The sequence below is a fragment of the Alligator sinensis genome, unplaced genomic scaffold (genome assembly GCF_000455745.1).
Source record: "Alligator sinensis unplaced genomic scaffold, ASM45574v1 scaffold1195_1, whole genome shotgun sequence".
Taxonomy (NCBI): domain Eukaryota; kingdom Metazoa; phylum Chordata; order Crocodylia; family Alligatoridae; genus Alligator; species Alligator sinensis.
The window spans coordinates 1,111,481-1,131,060 of record NW_005842322.1 but is presented as its reverse complement, the minus strand read 5'-3'; the positions used below and the strand labels follow the sequence as shown (position 1 = coordinate 1,131,060).

The 19,580-nt window shown below is 42.7% G+C and overlaps 1 protein-coding gene and 1 non-coding gene across 2 annotated transcripts in view; one reads left to right on the top strand and one right to left on the bottom strand.

The window, feature by feature from the left end:
* Positions 1 to 19,020, top strand: part of LOC112551069 (neurexin-3-like) — a 48,961-nt gene extending 29,941 nt beyond the window's left edge. Inside the window, exons 2-3 of the mRNA XM_025209976.1 lie at positions 8,378 to 8,395; positions 18,986 to 19,020. Of these exons, the coding sequence (XP_025065761.1) occupies positions 8,378 to 8,395; positions 18,986 to 19,020 (53 nt within the window). The remainder of the gene's footprint in view (positions 1 to 8,377; positions 8,396 to 18,985) is intronic.
* Positions 15,032 to 15,227, bottom strand: LOC112551071. The gene has a single exon (XR_003095217.1). It is a non-coding gene; the product is annotated as a U2 spliceosomal RNA (small nuclear RNA).
* Positions 19,021 to 19,580: the final 560 nt, after the last annotated feature.

The following is a 19,580-nucleotide window of genomic DNA, read 5'->3' as shown; positions in this document are numbered from 1 at the left end:
GGATAACCTGGAGAGGGTCCAGAGAAGGGCCACTCGTATGGTTAAGGGCTTGCAGGCCAAGCCCTATGAGGAGAACCTAGGGCACCTGGACCTCTTCAGCCTCCGCAAGAGAAGGTTGAGAGGCGACCTTGTAGCTGCCTATAAGTTCATCATGGGAGCACAGAAGGGAATTGGTGAGGCTTTACTCACCGAGGCACCCCTGGGGGTTACAAGAAATAATGGCCATAAGCTAGCAGAGAGCAGATTTAGACTGGACATTAGGAAGAACTTCACAGTTAGAGTGGCCAAAGTCTGGAACGGGCTCCCAAGGGAGGTGGTGCTCTCCCCTACCCTGGGGGTCTTCAAGAGGAGGTCAGATAGGCATCTAGCTGGGGTCATCTAGACCCAGCCTTTCCTGCCTATGCAGGGGGTCGGACTCGATGATCTATTGAGGTCCCTTCTAACCCTAACATCTATGAATCTATGATTCACAAGATAAATCCAGAGATTTCAAATGGCAGACAAGGGTCAATGTGATATCTTTTATTAGACGATCTAAATAGTTGGAAAAATTATTCTTTACAAGCTTTCAGGTACAAACGCCCTTCTTCAGGGAAAGGGAGGTGACTCCCTCTGCCTGTAGAAGAGTGTTTGTACCTGAAAGCTTGGAAAGAACAATTTTCCCACTATTTAGTTGATCTAATAAAAGATATCACCTTTACCCAAAGAACCTTGTCCGCCTATGTCCTTAGGCCAACATGAGTACAACCAACACTCCCAAGATTTCACATGGGAATTCCGAGTGTTAAAAACACTCTGACTTTTGGTCGTCTGGAGTTTTTTTTTTGGCAGCAAAAGTATTGCTCTCCTACTTTTCTGTAGTCAAAGAACAAATGAATATTAAGAGTTGGCATTGTCTGAGGGGTGCCTTGAGTTTAATGAAGGGTACCTTGAGTCTGAAAAGGTTGAAAACTACTGATTTATGGCCTCACTCCAACCCTACAGAGTGACATGCTCCCACAAGAATAAGCAGGTTTGATGCTCTTCTCAGCAGAGGGCACTGTCATGAATGATACATTCAGACTGCTCAGCACCTTAAATTGAAGGTGATGGAAGCAGAAGAAGGGTGGGAAAGAGCCATGCACATCAGACCTCATTCAGATGAAATTTAAATCTATGTTGCTGACTGCCAGTGGTCATTAAAAATCCCACCTCACTTTTAGGAAGGGCAGATGAAGCTAATCTCAGTGTCAAGACAAATTATAGAAGGGTTCCATTCTGCCTTTCTAAATTGCCCTTACTTATCCAGCTGTATAAAATATTCTTCATGTCCCAAATTATTGTGTAGCATTGCTGCAAACTGTTAAACTGTTGCTGTGTTGCACCTCAGCCCCAGCTCCATTTCAGTACTTGATGAGTGATTCTTATAATCACAATGAATGAAGTGTTTTGGGAGCCCAATTATTAACTATTTGCCCAGGCCTGTAAACGTATGCAGTGCTATAAAATGTCCAAGTGAGTAGCTACTTCCAAGACATTAAAGCCTAAGAGATCCTTCCTGATGAAAGACAAGACAGAAATATTATCAATTCTAATGAATGTACTTGTATGTATGTTACCACTTCTTTTTCCTGGGTAGCATCAGGACTGTACAACGCTGACAGGAGAAAAAAGTTCTTCATTAGCTCAATTATTAAGGACCTAGGTATTTGAAATGGGATGATAAATCTATGTATGCTGTAATCATGAAGTTTCCAGTGACTGGCATTCAGCATAGTAACAGCCATCGTATTCCCTGGTAGCATTGGCAAATTTATCCTAGTTGAACTCCATTGAGTTCCATTGAGTTCTCCATCAATGGAAAAGCACTAGAGGTGAATCTGGTCCTGATGTTTGGGGAGGAGATGCTGAACAAACATACGGAATGAAATCTTGACCTTGCTGAAGTCAATGGAAAAAATCCTTTTGACTTAATGGAGCCAAAATGTCAATGTAAGCAACACGGATTTTCTATTGTGGGCACAGACAACAATCCCAAGATTTTTGGCCTGAGAGCTCAGAATAAATGCTGTCGCAGAGCTCAGCTAACACAGACCAAACAAGTTTGTGAGCTTAACACAGACTGATCAAGTTTGTGGATATTTAAATACTCATTTTCATCAGTGACCCATGGTTGGATTTGAACCATGAGGAGTAATGTGAGAGGTCTATGCTACTTTGCAACCTTTTTTCCCACTGCATCAATAATGTTGCCCAATGTGTTAGGACAGAAAGGGAACAACCTGCCAGGTCCACTTGGACATGCAGGGTTAAGGTGGCAGCATGATATTGCCCATATTAGAGCCCTGGGTCTAACACTTTGACACAGGAAAAGTGAGACTTAAGTCATCTAAATTTTGGATTTGTCCTTCTAATCCAAAATATGCATCAGAACCAAGTTAAAAGGGAATGTACCCACTTCTGAATTGCCAGTATCACTTCCTGCAACACCCTGGAGATTCCTTGATGATGGCTTAGCCTAGACCTGCTTAGCATATATCTTTTCAAGTCACATCCCAGGCAGCTGTCACTGCATCAGTCTAGTCCCTTGATTGATATACTTTCATATATATCTTAGCAGGGGGGAAGTCAGCCAATCAGATTGGGTAACTGAAAGTTCCTGACCATATGAGCCTCGGGCAATGGAATTATGCCTATATATTTCCACTCGGTTTGCAGTGCAGTGAGGGGCAAGGCAGGTTTCAATCTTATTTTTTTTAATGAGTACGGAGTAATTATTCTTTGGAATACACTTATTTTATGCCTGAATTTAGGATCTCTTTTTGGTTAGGCATCACCTTGAACAAGTTCCCTCTTTGTTTCACAACCTCTGCTGTCTTTCCCCACATAATACTTGAATTGCTCTCCAAACCTCTCCACTGGTTGTAATACAAAGACAGAGTAATCTGAGAACCCTGTAGGTGTACATTGGAGGGCTCAGGTGATTTGTAATATGAGACACACGCATTCAATTTTAAGTCACTTGTTCCCATTCAGCCCAAGTTGTTCCCATCTGACGGCTGTTTGGTGACTTGTGTGAAATGGATCGATGGGTCTCAGTCTAGCTGTGAGAAGACAGGTGTCTGCAGCATGTCAAAAAAGACAAAGACTGAATGGGCCATGGCAACAGGACTTCCTCTTCTGAAATGGGTCTCTCTGACTCAGGATTGAGGTCTGCTGGCAGTGCTGGTGTATATGGAAGCCCTGTTAGGTTCTCTAATCTGTACCTGTCCTTTGCTCTCCACAGCTCTCAAGTCTGCATCATTCACTGGTGCTAAATTTCATATAAAAAAATAAAATATAAAATACCTCAGACATTCTGATTGCAGACACTGGTATAACAGAATTGGCTTTGTTCCTCCCTATCCCCTTCATCCTCCTATTTCCTTTCTTGCCCCACCCAGATGGCTGGGGCTGCACCTGACAAAGGCAGCAACCCCGCTGATCCGTCTTTCAACTGAGCTATTAGCATCAAAGAACAAATGCAAACAGCACCGGCTTGCAGCTCAGCCATCTACAAAGGCACAATAAATGGGCCCTTGTGTATAGGATCAAGCAAACCCTGCCCGGCCTTTTGTTGACAGACAAACCTTCTTTTGTTTGAAGTGCTCTGAACCAGAGGAAGTGGATAAACCTCCAGCCACATGGGACAGAGTCCTGTGGTCACTGGGCTTTTCTGTTGCTGTGGGCTCTGTCTTTTCTATTTTGAATGGGACAGGGCTTTGCCTCCTTGCTGTCAGTGGTAGGAGACACAGGTGAGGGGAAGACAAGCTTGTGTTGCAGAAGGAGGGAGGAAGTGGAAGTACTGTTCTTTTAAAACCAAACCAGATAAAAAGGTCTTTAAGACAGAGCCTGTCACCCATTAGATATCAAAATGGACTTAGGTCCTTAAGTGTGGGTCTTATTCCACATGGCTTCAGTCCCAGAAAAACTGTTAATATGACTAAGTTTGTAATATGCCATCATCTTTGCTTTAAGACTAAGTCATGAAAATCAGTAGTGGAGAGGCCCATTTGCCTTTTGTGTTAATATGTTTTCAGGGACTCAAGCAGAATGGAGTAGGACCACACTGTCAGGGTGAAGTTACATGTTACATTTATTAAACCTGTGGAACATTAAGCACTGTTTAAGTTGGCACATGCTGTTAGTCACACGTTAATATTATTTCTTGCCTGCACAACTCTGACTTGCCACTAGAGGGCTAGCGAGCAGGGGCATTGCTAGGGGCTGGGATACCTGGGCTCTAGTACTGCTGGGAGGAGAGCAGGGCTGGGAGCAATGCATCATAAGATGCTGGAGAATTACAAATTGCTCATTTTATCTCTATAAAGCAAATTTAACTTGAAGAGTTAGGTAGTGCAAGTCCAGAGTTAACTCTTGCCTGAAGTGGCAGAACCTTGAGATACTCAGAGGGCATTTAGCACAAATTAATGAGCTTAACTGTGCAGACTGCTGTGTTTTAAGTGCTTAGTGTGGTCTGAGTGTAAGGTGTAAATTCCCCCATACATACCGAGTACCACTTAGAGGCCAAAAGGTAAAATAGGATCTGGCCCTTGGCCTCTAGGTTCTGAGCACAATGACAGAATGTCTCAAAGTGAGGACACAAGATAATGCAAAACAATTCTAAAAATGTCATCCTCACCTTCATCCCTTCTTCCTGACATTGAAGGGCCTCTTCCAAGTGCCCACATGCAGTATGAGGCAGTCCTTGGGTGCTGAGCTTAATATATTGGTTTATTACTAGTGAGTCCCCTTGTTGAAGATTGTCTACTCTGCAGATATGAGCTGTACAGCAGCAATTATAATGTCTAATTATATACCACAACTGAGCTGCACATTCATTGGTGTGGTATCACAGGGTGTCTTGTGAGGGCTTGCAGGCTGCGTGTGAACATCTTTCATTTTTAGATAGAAAGTAACTCTCTTACACATTTTAAAACTAAATAAAATAACTTATGTAAAATAAAATCTAAGCAGTTTCACTGATTAAAAACTAGCATTTGCCAACAAATACCACATGGGGGGGTGTCTGCAACACTCTCCCTTTGCAGTTAGAATAGGAAATTCCTGTAGTGACTGTGGGGTGCTACCAAAATCACTACTACAGAGGTCTTGCTGTGGAGTAAATGTTTGACTTTTTAATGCATCTTCTCTGTGTGGAATGATAAGGGCTTTCTAAAATGCTGGCCAGGAATGAGGGTTCAGGGAGGAAATAGGTTAGGTAAGAGGACAAGAGGACAAGAGGGCAAGCAGCACTGGTAAAGCAATGTGTAACTTGTGATTCATAAACCAAGGTCCCCTTGCTGACTGCTCCTTCTGATCACATTTGTACCTGATGTATTTGGAGACCACACTCTGGTGATGCTCTGTACAGCCATTGCCACCTCGTTGCTCCCTGTGTTCACAGCTTCATGACCTGTTTAATTAATACGCAGTTAAATAAGTGCTGTTCCAAAAAGTGGCAATCAGCCCAGTGCCCCTTCTCTTTTTACTTCATATGTTTTATTCTTGTTCTCCTTTCCAATCCCATACTCCACTTAGGCCCATACACAGAATCCGGTAATATCAGATCGGAGATCCCAACCAAAATGGAGCTCATAGATGTCATTCTCAGGACAGTGCAATGCTGGCTATAACAAAGTCTGCTGCCATGTCAGCCAGTCTTTGTGACTGTTCATGTATTTGAACAGTTGGTTTGGGATGAAGTTCATGAGAGGAAGAGAACTTGGAACTGGATTTGTGTGCCTGCCTCATGATGCAGCTCCTGAATCATCAGCAGTAACTGTGATACCTTACGCTGCTCTAACCTCTCACTCCTGAAAGCTACAGTTATCTTCCTAGATTACCACTGATTCCCTCTCATAATCTCCCAGCTCAGACCACCCCAGTGTCTTTCACTGTTCTCCTGCAGTACACTCTCCCTGCACTCATATCAAGGTTCTCTCTGCACTTATGTCCTTGTCTTTGATCTCTCTCCCTGCCACACTCTATGCTCTGTTCTGTACAAATGACTTTTCCTACTTCTCCCTAGTGACCTTTCAGGACCAAACGTCTCCTCTTGCTTCTCTGTCAACAGCTTAAACTAACTCACCATTCTATGTTAAAAAGGACATGTCAAAATACTGGGTCCAGCTTGGGTACTGATAGGTTGTTAGGATGTGTAACCTAAGCAATGTAAATGGTTTGATCTGGGTCTGCATTCCTTCCCTTCTTTGTGTTGCCTTTTTTGGATTATTGGCTCTTCAGGCTAGAACAGTTTGATGAGTCTCTCATGTGTCATGTATGGTGATTCTCAAAGGATCCCAAAGACAGTTTGAAATTGCTAAATGAAGAACAATGTGTCCTGGGGTCATGTACTGCCTACTGATGAAATTCAGGTACCTTATGGATGGCACGTGGCGGTCACAACATTTTGCAACATCCCAACAGTTTAGGAGAGAGGTTGGGGAATAGAGAAGCTGACAGAAAGTGGAGGGTTTGCATTATGCCAAGGCACCCAGCATAGCACACTCCCAGTCCTGTGGGAGAAATGCCTTGGAAGCTTGAACCACCACAGGTGGTTAACATCATATCTGAAAAATGGTAATCCTAGCACCACAGCTTCTTTATCACCACACAGGGGCCTGGGCTTAGGGTATAAATAGACATCACTTTTTGTGCTACCATAACAACTTTTATGATGTCACAAAGAGAAAGCAAACAGGTGTTCGTGCCATTTGTCACACCACAAATGCCAAAATTTGTGGCCCAGAAAAAAGGTGGTAATAGTTTTTGCCTCTTTATTGCAGCAGACATTTGTTAGCTTTATGGCGCAAGAGCGCAGGCAGCCTGGAGCTCCCCATGTTCTCCAGCTGCCCCTGGCAGGCACTACTGGGGCTTGAGGGGCCTGATTCTGTGCACCTCAGGAATTTCTGTACAGGATTGGGCTCCTCAGGTCCCGGAAGTGACTGTCCAGCTTTCATCTCTTACAGAGATGTGCTCTAGGGAATCTCCAGGGTGCATCTCTGTAAGCAGGGAAAGCTGAAGTTTCCTTCTTGCTGAGATGTGTCCTTAGGAATCTTCAGCACAAATCTGTGAGTGGGGAATCCTGGCCTTCCCTGCTTACAGAGGTGCGGCCTGAAGATTCCCCAAGGTACATCTCTGCAAGCAGGGAATGTATTGTCCTTTGTTTGGCAGGATCAGGCCCCTGCCTGATGCAGGACAACTGGCAATGTGCGTCACCCACTGAAATGAATCAGTTGTCCTGGGGCACATCCTGGAACAGCTGATCTGCTTCAATTAGTGACATCTATTTGTACCCCTAGGTACAGGCTTGCAGGGAAGGCTGCCACATGTTGATCATCAGCACTACTTTCTGAAGCACTCTGAATTTCCTTGGAAGATTCTACTCCCATCCAAATAGAGGAGTTTTAAGAGGCTCACCTTAATAGTTTTATGACAACAGTAATTGTGTAGAATGGGACTAAACTAGAGATAGTAAAAAAAAAAAAGGGGGGGGGAAATAAGTTGGAATATCTTTGTTGTTGTGTTCACTGGACTTTATGGGCTCTGTACCAAAGTGGACATTGTGGCTCCTGTGGTGTACCTGCGCTGTGATTGATACAACCATTTACAGTTCCCTGTTCCTCTCCTTTTTATTGGACTAATTTGTGGTATTAATGTGATTGATGGGCAGAGTGGTCTTGTGCCATAAGGAGGGACAAATATTGAATGGCATTTGGTCTGAATCCAGCATCTTGGGAAGAGCCAATTTGCTCACACACTGTGCTGTCTGCAATGAAGGATGGTCCCTTGGAACAATGGGCAGGTGGAATGAAAAGGGACAGGCTTTCTCCTAGACCTTTGGGACTGTTCAGAGCCCTGCAACTGGTCATAAATTCAAGTGACTTCTCTTCAAGAGGAGCAGGTTCCTTTCCATTTTCTGAAAATTTGCTTGAATTTATGTGAAGTACAAAGCCTGCTGCAGACTCATGGGGTTGGTTGGTTTGTTCGTTTGCATTTGTGCTTGAAGAGACACAGAATATTCTAACTAATATTCTTGCAGGAACAAGTGTGGCTTCATTCTATCTGATTCCAGAAGCTCTCTCTCCGGACAGATATGACAGTGGATTTCATTTTTACATGCACAGTGGAGGGGGAGCCAAACCCTTTTCCCTTGCATGGGTGGGCACTTGGCTGTGGATGGATGGCCTTCAAACAAACCTAGTTACTTCTGGTTTTGCATGAAATTGATTTCCATGCAAGGATGCTGAGTTGCTGTGTGGTGTTTCTAATGCTTTTCTCTCTTTTCTCTTTTCTTTTTCTCCCTCTTTTTTTCCCCCTTCCCTCCCTTCTGCTTCCCATGAAAACACCTCGACAGATGTCAATCATATTCCAGGTGAGTGTCATATTTGTTGAGCTAAAAGATGGGTGTTTGGGGGGGTGGGGGTGCAGCAAGAGTGGGTGGAAATCTGTGACTGTGCAGAGGGAATATTCATAATGAGAACTGGAGGACTGAATTGCAAGGCCTTTAAATCAAGGCACCCTCCATAGCTATTCCATTGCAAGATCCACTTTGGAGGACAAAACTGTGTTGATCAGTTAAAGGGACACTGTCAAGATTAAAAAAAAAGTCACATTTCTTTAAAAATATATTGTTGTCCAATAAGAGACTGCTTATTGTATTATTGCCATTTTGTACAGTTTGTTGATTGATTGATTGATGATTTTTACCTTCATGCAGTTTGGGATTCTGAAATTAGACCAGTCAGTTTCAATTGTCAGTGGGAGTCTGCTCCATGTGTTAGTCCCAGAGCCAAAAGCTGTTATGTGAAGATTTCCATTAACATGCACATAGGCTGTTTTTCTTTTTTTCTAAACGAAAACATGGTGGGAACAGTTCTCGTCAGACTGTGGGTTGTAAGCTCCTTTAAAAAAATAAGTAGAAACTTCACTTGGCAGTCCCTTTGTTTATAATGTGTGAATGAATCAGCTGAGAGAAAAAATGCAGTGTTTAGGGGCTGGGATTTATTTTTTGGTGGGGTTGCCCCATGGAAATGTTCAGCTACAGAGAACTCCAATTCTCATTTATTTCCCAGCTCACTTGTCTCATCCCTGATGGGGGTATGAATCCCTTGTCTATTGCTGCCAAAGGGTGTTGATCCAAAGCCTGAAGTGCCTTGCTCCATAGTCCCATTCTGCTGCTACTACAGGCAAGAGCCCTGATTTTGACCTCACACCCAAATGCTCCATTGGTTTACTGGCATATGTTTGTGTCAGCAAACTCAAAGTGAGAGTCCAGTCCTAGTCTGGCCATTGCCTTGAATGGAGCCAGTACCTTGGATGGCTGCTAAGGGAGTCCGTTCTTTCCATCTAAGCTGTACACAAATCTCCCTTTAACTCATGGTGCCAGGACTGGACCTGAACATTCTTCCACATACTCTTTTGTTCTTTTTCAACCATTGAATAATTAGAGTTTGCAGTCACTTTTTCAAGCCAGTTAGTGGCTTGGATAAATTCCCCTGTCTTTTAGCCTTTGTAAACCATTCATTAGTACCTTATAAACCACTCTCACTGGTACCCTATTTACTGACAAAAAGCACCCGGTATTTTGCATGTCTGTACAAAAAAGGTGTCTTCACACACGGCAAGTGCATATTAGAAGCTTGAAACGAGCCTCATGGCAAATATAGCCCCTGGCATGCCACAGAATGCATCCACCGATGTTAACAGCCAGTTTCCTCAGCAACCAGGAAAAACAGGAGCTAAGGCTTTATCTGCCCTAGGAAGTCAGGTGTGTTGGGACTTGCATGGAAGGAGTCTGGGGTTATAGCCCTCTCCACTGTGTACTGAAGCCATCTGTGCCCATGGCTGTGAAGGAAGATTGAAACTTGGTGACACTGGCTCACTGCAGATTGGCCTTTTCACATACTGGTGATAACATTCTGCACTGTGAATGACTGCTGCCTTGCAAAGCAACAGTTTCTGCTCTGGCTTGAGTAGACTACAGAGTACAGCCAGATAGGATAGGTCCAGACAATGGTAACATGGCAACAGGATCAGAGCCACACTGTTACTGCTGTGTGTGGCTTGGAGAACGGAGGAAGTATTCACACCCACAGGGCAAAGTGCTGTTTCCTGTGTAGGTTCTCCATGTACTCTTTGATTGGGCTCCCCTGTCCTGTAGTCCTCTCTCATTTGTGGATGCTCTCACAATGGGCTCATGCAAGAAGGCATGCATACTCTCCTTCCCCCTGCTCTCATGATCTTATTCCCAGAATTTTACACACTCTCGCATACATTCTTCTCATCACTCTTTCTAGAAGGCTTGCACATTTGTATTCTCATTCAGATATGTGCCTGGCCCCTATATTTTGAACTCTGATACATATCTACTCCCAGATGGGATAACGTGCTTAGAGCTTCTCGAATGAATATTGTAATCTTTGTGGATGTTGTTATTGTTCATGTCATCATGACCCAATAAGAGTCATGGATTGATATACATCCAAGAGTGGATTGATATACATGACTATCTTGAAAAAATGAAGCCTCACACTGCACTAACATTGCTGCTCAGAACTGGGTAGCCTTCAAACAGAACAGGTTTCCTTGCACACAATAAGGGAAGATGCAGATCTTTGGTTTCTGTGTGTCTGGCCATGCCTGGAGCTTTCTTACTGGATGATCCAGCCAATCAGGATTCAGAGATTGGAGCCCAGGGCCCCTGCCAAGCAGCCATTTTAACCGTTCACTGTTTGCAAGACAAATTGGGGATTTTATGAGCTAATGTAACTATTTACCCACAGGCAGCAGAAGGGCTGTAAAGGGCCCATTGATTAATTGATTAATTTGACTTGTTGAATACACTGGCTAGAACTAATTCCCCAGTAAAACAAGATCTTTCTGAATGGCTTCTTGCTGGCTGCAATAAAGTACATGATTCCCGGATTTCTCTTTAGCAGAGGCCCTACCAGGTGCAGGGAAATCTTACTTAAAGAAAACAGTGACATTGCTTTAAAAATGAAACGTGTTTTCATAAGGTCTCCTGGCTGTGAAGAGGGCATCCTTTTGGAACAATGGCTAGCAGCAGGCATACCACTGTCTTCCTGAGAACCAGCTTCCCATCCTGCTTGACACACTGCACAAGGGAAATGAGTTTGTCAGGTCTTAGCTTGGTTCATAAGTAGATATTTCATTCAGTTCACCAAAAAAAAAGGGTCAGATGCTGGCTTACCTTCACAATGCACTTAGAGATCCTTGGATGAATAGTATGATTGTCATGGATGGTGTTATTAGGTTTTGATGGTGTGAACACTAATGGTGACTTGACAGGGCATAGCCAACTGTCTTGCAAGAATAGGGACCCTATCTTTTTGTTAGTCTCCTCTGCATGATAGTCATTGCATCCCCTGTACTTCCTGCTTTTTGCCAGTAGTCTGTGAGCCTTGAAAGAATAGAATACATTGTCAAGAACAGGCTAATAGAAAAGAAGATCTGACAAGGTGCTTCCTCCTATGAGAATATCTGAAGGATAGATGGGTGTCATGTTTGATTAAGGGGATTGATGTTATTGTGCAGGTTAGATCCGCACCCACTACCTCCTCTTTTTTGGGTGAGAGACCTACTTGGACCTCCCTAGGGAAGATGCTCTGGGCCTGTTTATAGTGACAGCCTTGCAGCCATTTCTCACAGCTTTGCAGCTGATTAGAGTTTGCATTTAAATTAATAAGTGTGACCTTGTGGAAATGCCCTAGGTATTCTGGGTCCTAAGAAAGAATTAAACCTTGCCTGCATACAGGGAATAACCACCTCTGGAAGAATACAGGATGCCAGGATACTGCACCCAGTTTCCCTGGAGGGGAACTCCATACTGCTAGCACCACTAGCATTTCAATGAGGTTTCAAGCCATTTGAAGTTCCCTGCTCCCAGAAGGGATGGGACAAGGCTACAGCTTTGAAAAAAATATAAATACCTGTACCCCTAAAGCCGCTTGTACATTCATTTTCATTTTCATATGCATGTACTTTTGTGCACGGCTGTCAGTCATTTCCATATTTGAATGTACACTCTCTTAGACAGGCTTGCATGCAAATTCTTAGATGCCCTGATACCAAGTTGTACCTGCTTCTTAGCTTCACACCTGCCCGCTCACACCACATTGTCTCTGTTGCACATGTGTACATTCAGTCTTTGTCAGATACCTTGATGCACACATCTCCTCATTTGCAAGCTCCCAAAACACAATCCTCAGCCACTCACACTTGCACATTGCCTCTTACTGTGTCTGCAGCCTCTTGTATACTCATCTACATATGTTCATATGCTCTTACATCCACTTGCCTATGTAGCATTCCTGTCCCAAGGATTTGTGATCTGCAGCATTTATTTCCTATTCTTTTTGTCCTTGACCATGGCCCCCTGAAAAGGTGCCACTGAACCTGGCTCTGCCTCTGAAACCACTATCCCCAGACAGTGACAAAGCCTAATTCCAACCCTGGGAACATTTGGAAGAGTGGGGGGAGAGAGCGGAAGAGAGGAAATAGCACAGCTGTTGTGTGTAATTGGACTGGAAGTGGGCCTCAGGCTACAATAACTGTGCTCAGTTCCCAGCCGACTGTAGGGCTGGGCCCTATAAGGAGCCTCTTTGCTACTGTGATTATTCTTGATGAATCAAAGAAGAATGACTCTTCTCTGCACCGTGCTGCAGCTTTGCCCAGCTATGAAAAGTAGCAGCACCATATACATCAGAAGCTGGGAGCTCAGCTCACCTGTGCAGAACTGGCCTGTCCATCAGAAACCTAGACCTGAAAAGAATATTCCACCCTACAGTACACTATGTCCTCTCCTTCCAGACTGGAGGTCCCTCTCCCATCAGCATCCCAGCCGTATGTCCTGCTGAGAGTGACACACTTGTAGTAATGTCTGGGGTGCATGCATTTTTGGAGATGCCCCAAGATCCTAATGGGGTTGTGTCTTGCTCTTTGGGTCTGAAGAGTTACCACGTTTCAAGGTGTTTGGGTATGAGAACGTCTACATTGAAAGCTAGGGAACCTTTTCATCTTTTTGTCATTAGAGGGAAATGGTAATAAGGGGACCTAGGGTGAGAGGCTGAGGAAAAAAAGTTTGCTCCCTGTAAAAGTTCACCCGTATAGAGAACAGGGAAAGGAAGAGTGGGGGAGTGGATACCTCCTTCTCTGGGGTACACTTCTCCTACACAGCTGCAGCATTTTAGTAGGATCCCTGATTTAGTTGAACTCTCCATCTGACTCCATTATAAAAGAGGTACTTCAACATCCTGAAGCAGTGGAGCTTCCAAAAGTACAGTATCCATGTCTTATACTCACATCACAGTGGGCACCTTTATTGATTGAATGGGTCATAGAGAATGAATGGGTCATTCATAGGGGTATCCCTTGATGATTCTTGGCAGGTCTGACAGTGGAGAAGCTTGCCCAGCTGCTGCCCAGGATACACTCTTTTTATACTTTCTTTTTATACTTGCAGTGCTTCCAAGTCCAGGGCTGTCAGACTGGCACTGCCATTAAAAGGTGAAAATTAAGGCCTCTGGCCATAATGTAGCAGTTCCACAGCCGTCCCTTTGTTTCAGCCAATATAAAGGAACCAGCCTCCCACAGTAGCATTGGCCCAATAAAACAGGACAAGCTATAATTAACTGGAACAAAAGGACTCCATCTTCCTTCACTGCTTCAATCATTTGTCACTCAAAGCTGAATTTGTACCCTCCCCCAATCCTTTATGTTTAGTAGCTTTCCTTTTTTCCCCTTTTTTAAGTACTAAGATTGAAAACGTATCTTTTTAGAAAGGTTTCCATCATTACCTCTTCCACCCTGCAAAGTGCCCCTAATAAGTCCTTAAACAGGAGGGCCACTATTTAATTACATTGTTCTTTCATGTAATTGTGCTCTGAAGATACTTTTAAAAATGTTCTCCTGCCTTCATAAGAGTCCAATGTCGGCCCTTGGCACTTTGTGCAATTAGCACTATTTAATTTCTCTGCTTTGATATGGAAAGTGGAATGGGGCACTAATTTTTTTTTTCCAATGTAATACTTAGAAAAGTTATTTTGCAATGTCAAAAAAAAATAACCTTTCAGAAATGATTGATTCTGAAGCAGGTTTGAAAAATCCACAGTACCCCCAAGCCAAAATAGGAAGTGCCAGTAGCGATAGGCAGAGATCCCTATTAGGACACAACAGAAGCTCAACTTTTTGGTCAGTATGTCCCAGACCATAGCAATTTTGTCTTCATGTCAAATACAGGCTCCATGCAGGTTGATCTGCATCAACGCATACTCTCTCTGACGGAAGAAAGTTTAAACAGGCTTGGTTCACTGCTTTTTTTCAGAGGTATAATTCTTTGCTCTAGAATAGATCATTCATTCAGAAAGATACTGTGGGCTTCCCTCAGGAACAGTGCCCTTTTTCCCTCAGTGTCACTCAGTTCTTGCTTTCAGAAGTAGAGAAACAGTAACTCTCTCAGGTTGAAAATAAGCTTCCTCTGCTGGCTGGTTATTCTATAACTGTTCATTATTGCATTTTTACATACCTCTTTTTTCTGTAGCATTTCCTACTAGCCCTTGTTGGAGATAGGATAGTGGGCTGTCGCATTCAATTTGTGATGGCAATGCTGAGATCCAAATACACGGGGGGTTTGGAAAAGTTTGCATTCAGACCCAAATTGTAGCTTGGACGTATCTTTGTTCACAAGAAATGAGCGATTCTCTCTGAACTACTGTATTTACTTGAATACAAGATGAGTCCCCCTTCAATTGGCATGGGGAGAATAGCCCCTTGGCTTATAATCACATGCAGAAAACCTCACTAAATATGTTATCTATCATAAAACTGCTTCAAAAAGCAGCATGTGCTCAGTAATGGAAAACAAGTATGAAGGTAATTAAACATCCAACACTGAGCATGACTATAAAATGCAGCACATATTGGGAAAACTTGCTGACGGGAGGCTTTTTTGTGTGGCCCTTAAAAAAATGGGTGGGTGTTCCCTCCCCAGGGAACTGGCACTGGACCTGGAGGTATTGCAATACCGGGCTGGTACTAGGAGAGCCAGGGGCAGCCCTGACACACTCCCCTTGGTGCCAAAAATGCAGATCTCCCCTGCTGCGGCTGGGATGGCCCTCACCAGGCGCTCCTCCCCTTGGTGCCAAAAAATGCACGTTTGATCTTAGCCAAAAAGGCCGAGATGCTACTGGGAACCTACCACAAGGATAGGTTAGTGCAGCATGGTAATCTACATCAGTCCTGGATAAACTAAGTTCATAGGTACTATATGCAAATTGCTACAGCCATGTTTAATTTCAAGGTTATTGTTTTTTAATTTGCTCTTCACTTCCATGTATTCAGGGACAGCAGTGTCTGACAAGAAGGGAGAGGGGGAAGGAGCTGTAAGAGGAAATAGTTGGGGGGAAGTAGAAAGCAAAGGGTTGTCTGAACCCCCAGATTTATTTTCCCTGCTGTAGCAGTGGGAGGGGGACAAATTCAAGGCAAACTCCAATAATTAGATTATGTACCTGGAAAATTACAACAAATGTATATGTTTTCCTTATGTAAAATCTAATTATTGAGGGGGTTGTCAGGGTCATCTTCTTTTTGGGTAAATACAGTAATTTTTCCCTTTTATGTCATTCTCTATTTGGCTCTTATTTCAATTCAGTCAACTGAATAGACTTTAACAAGCACTAACCTAACACTGGGACACATACATAAAACAAATAGTTCGTTGTAATAAAGACTAGATGTGTGAAAATATGGCATTTGGCACATAGGGGATTATGTGACCCTTTCCCACTTCTACCTTGCCTTATTTTGCAGCCCTGAGATTTTGCAGCCTAAGACTGCTGAAAGATTTACTGACATTTGTGGATGATGCCCATATACCATAGTGATGGTTGCATGGATGCCTAGAGGTCTGGCAAAACCTACCCTGATTTTTCAGCTTTGCAAATTTCTTGTACCTCTTGTATTAAAACCTTGGAGTATACACATCCTTTTTAGATCTGTTATCATACCACATTGGGGTGACCTTGGTTTTTGTATTCCAAAAATTTATGACATCTCAAATATAATGTATTTTGGCAAATCTTGAAAATAGGGTAACAGACAATTTGGATCTTTAAAAAGAGACTCCAATATCAGTTCAGCCTTCTTTCACTGTTGTTTTTAGCATAACTAATAGAGCTCTTTGGTACACATGTAAATGGAAGGTAGGACAAATTTAGGACCCCAGAGCTTGAAGGTCCTGGATATTCATGGTGTATTGGAGAGAACTAGAGATTTCACTCATATTTTCCTCTAACTTTTATTTGCTTGGAATGAATACTTTCAGGTGAGAGAAATAATTATTTAGGGTTGGGAATATTTGGCCTTCTGTTTACAAAACAAAGATCTGAGTAAGGACTATAGAAGGACAAACCACAAGAACAAATAACAAATATTCTCTCCCCTGTAGAACATAAGAAGTACCATACTGGGTCAGACCACTGGTCCATCTAGCCCAATATCCTGTCTCCAAGATGGATGCTTTAGAGGGAGGGCATTGAACTGGATATATCTAAAGTGATCTATCCCCTATTCATTATCTCCCTGGCATCTGTCATTATTGGTTTACAGAGGCCAGAGGAAATATCTTCAACTGCTCTGTTCAACAGCTATAAATAACTATTAATCCATGAATTTGTCTAGTTCCCTTTGAACCTGGCTGTGCTGTCTGCCTGTGTTGCAGTCTGTCCCAATCTTTTTCCTTCGTGTTAGAAAAATGCTTCCTTTTGGCCATTAGTTTACAGTGATCTCTGCACTTCTTGTGTCCAGCTGGGACTAAAAGATCAGGTGAAAAATCTAGTATGATAAGCTGTTCCTGTATTTTGAATTTGACCAGAAGTAGAACAGGGCAGAAATCACTTTAGGAAATCATTTTTACATAATATTTCTAGTCAGGACAACACTAGAATCTAGGCCCATCAAAGTGTTGGAAGGGAGTTCCTTACCAGCTTTTTCCTCACTCCAGATGCCCTGTGCTTTGTGCCAGGCCTGTCAGGTGATCTGTCAAACAGCTCCTAGCCACTGCCTTCCTCTTTTCTGACATAGTGAAGGGCTGAGGAGTCAAGGTCTGTATCTTCTCTCTGGGTATCATTGCAGGTAGTTACATGGCAACCCTGGGCTATGTGCTTAGATTTTTTGAGTGTTAATCTGAACATGACACTTGCCCACTGGTACTAATGGGTTAAAATGCAGCCAGAAACTTACCACTACTCCCTGATGAAGTCAAATTATAGAATTAGATCATGTCTTCTAACTAAAAAAAGGATATGTCCCATTGAAACAAACCTGATTTGGCTATTTATAGTTAAAAAAAAATGCTTTCTAAACCTATCCTGTGTTTGTGATTGTTTTTCTAAATCCACAATAGTCTTCAAGAACATTTAGATATTTGCATTCCTTAGACTTTACAGTTATTAATCCCTTTATCTGGCATGGAGTTCTCTGTGGGTGAACATCATCTTGGGCTAATCTGGACTTTCAAATCCTGCACCAGAACAAGGGGAAAAATTACAAAAGATATAAATAAACAAATTCAGACTTATTGTGCTGCTTGTTGAAAAATCTTTCATTCTAATAGACTCACTTGGCCTTTTGGTCCCCCTGAAATAACGAACCATTAGTAGCTATGTTTGACGTCCATAATGAATGGAACCAAATAGGTGTTTGTGGGTTTATGTACATGTTAGCACAGGTCTAGCAAGCTGAATCTCCAGGATAGACAGGGCTGTTTAAGAGATGGGGAGAAGGTAAGAAGTGAAAGTTCAGAAAAGCTGGTCGAGAGCAGTTGAGGATCACATGAGATAGGCTTGCTGGGGCAAATGTAACTGCACAACAAATGTAACTGCACAACAAACATGTTTGCAGCTGGGGGGTGATTGTTTCTTTTTCATTGGGGTTGGCAGTAGATTTTGGTTTATGCCAAAATGAAGTTATTGGAGATGGGGTCTACTGGTTCTCACAAGGTAGGGGCAGGTAATTGAAATAATCACTCCTGCCTCATTTCCCCAAATAGATTTGGCCTCTGACCTCTTGCACTGATGGGTGGCTGTACCACTTGCTGCTTCATCCCTGACTAACAGAGACTAGCATTAGGGTTATTCCCACATTGTCCCTTGGAGACATATCTCCAATAGTTAATGGCAAAGAACAGAAAATGGATTGGTACTAAAAATAGGCTTCAAGATTTCTTTTCCAAGTCCCTCTGAGATCTGCTTCTGATGCTGGTCTTCTGGACTTTAATTAGTAGGTTTGACAGGTGATTATTAACTCCTAAAAATTATCTGTTGAAGCTGCTGCATTCATGAATGAGTACAGCTGTGTGTGTGTACGTGCAGTTAACACAATTGGCTAATCTAGAACAGCCATAGCAGTATACTGGCCTCCCTTTCTCTGATCAACACAAACTTCAGTCCTAAATGACCAGCTCAAGGGGCTGTGCCCAGACTTTAGGTTGTCAAGGAGTATGAGAGCCATTCCCTAGAAAATTCACATGGCTTTCACTGGAAGCTTACGTAACATGAGTCCAATTAAGCATCCCCTGAGACACGTAACTATATGGGTATGCAGTCTTACAACTGACATCAGATTTTTCTCTACCTGTGATTGATGTAAGCTTTCCTGTTTGATCTGGGAAGCAGTGGTGTGTGTGTGGATGATGGTTGATGATATCCATACTTAGCCTGTTGGAAGTATGTGAGCACTAATACCAGGACGTATTAGATTGCATAAGTGATTGCTATAAATACATGTGTGTATATGTGTGTATATATATATATAATATATATTTGTGTGTATATATATATATATATATGTGTGTGTGTGTGTGTGTATATATATATATATATATATATGTCTTTCTCTTTATTTCTTTTGTTCTTTCTTTTTCACTTCCTCTCTCTCTTTCTCAAAGGCCTCTCGCACCTGATGATGGGTGAACAAGGTTAGTCCTTCATCTTTCCTTTTCTTCCTAGTGAATAAATATTGAAGATTATCTGTGTTTCTTTCTGGTTTGGCCTGGCATGCAGAAGACAACTTGGTGTGTGGCACAGGCTAGATTTGTCAGTCATACCATATGCATTTTTCCTTTTTTGACTCTCTGTTATCCATGGCTATTTGCCAAATTGAGACCTCCTTTACTAATGTCCAGGAGAGAGGTTTCTGCGAGGCTGAAGAGAGCCATGGTGCATATAATGGGGTGGATACAACTGAAAGTAAATGTAAACAGAGGAAAAGAGAAATTTTCCTCTCTTCTATGAATGCCCCCAAGCATTTTCTCTTTTTCTTTCTTCCATTTGAGGCCTTTGGTAATGACTTTTGTCCTTGCTTGGCAAATGCAGCCCTCAATATTTGCTTTTGTATTTTTAAGAGCAAAATTTTTGCAAAAACATGCTAATAGCCCTCATGGCATGATCCTACCTCATTATACGCCTTGAAGAAAATTGCATATAATGGTCTGTACATTCTGCATCTGCAGCTTAAAATATTCAAATATGCATGGAACAGAA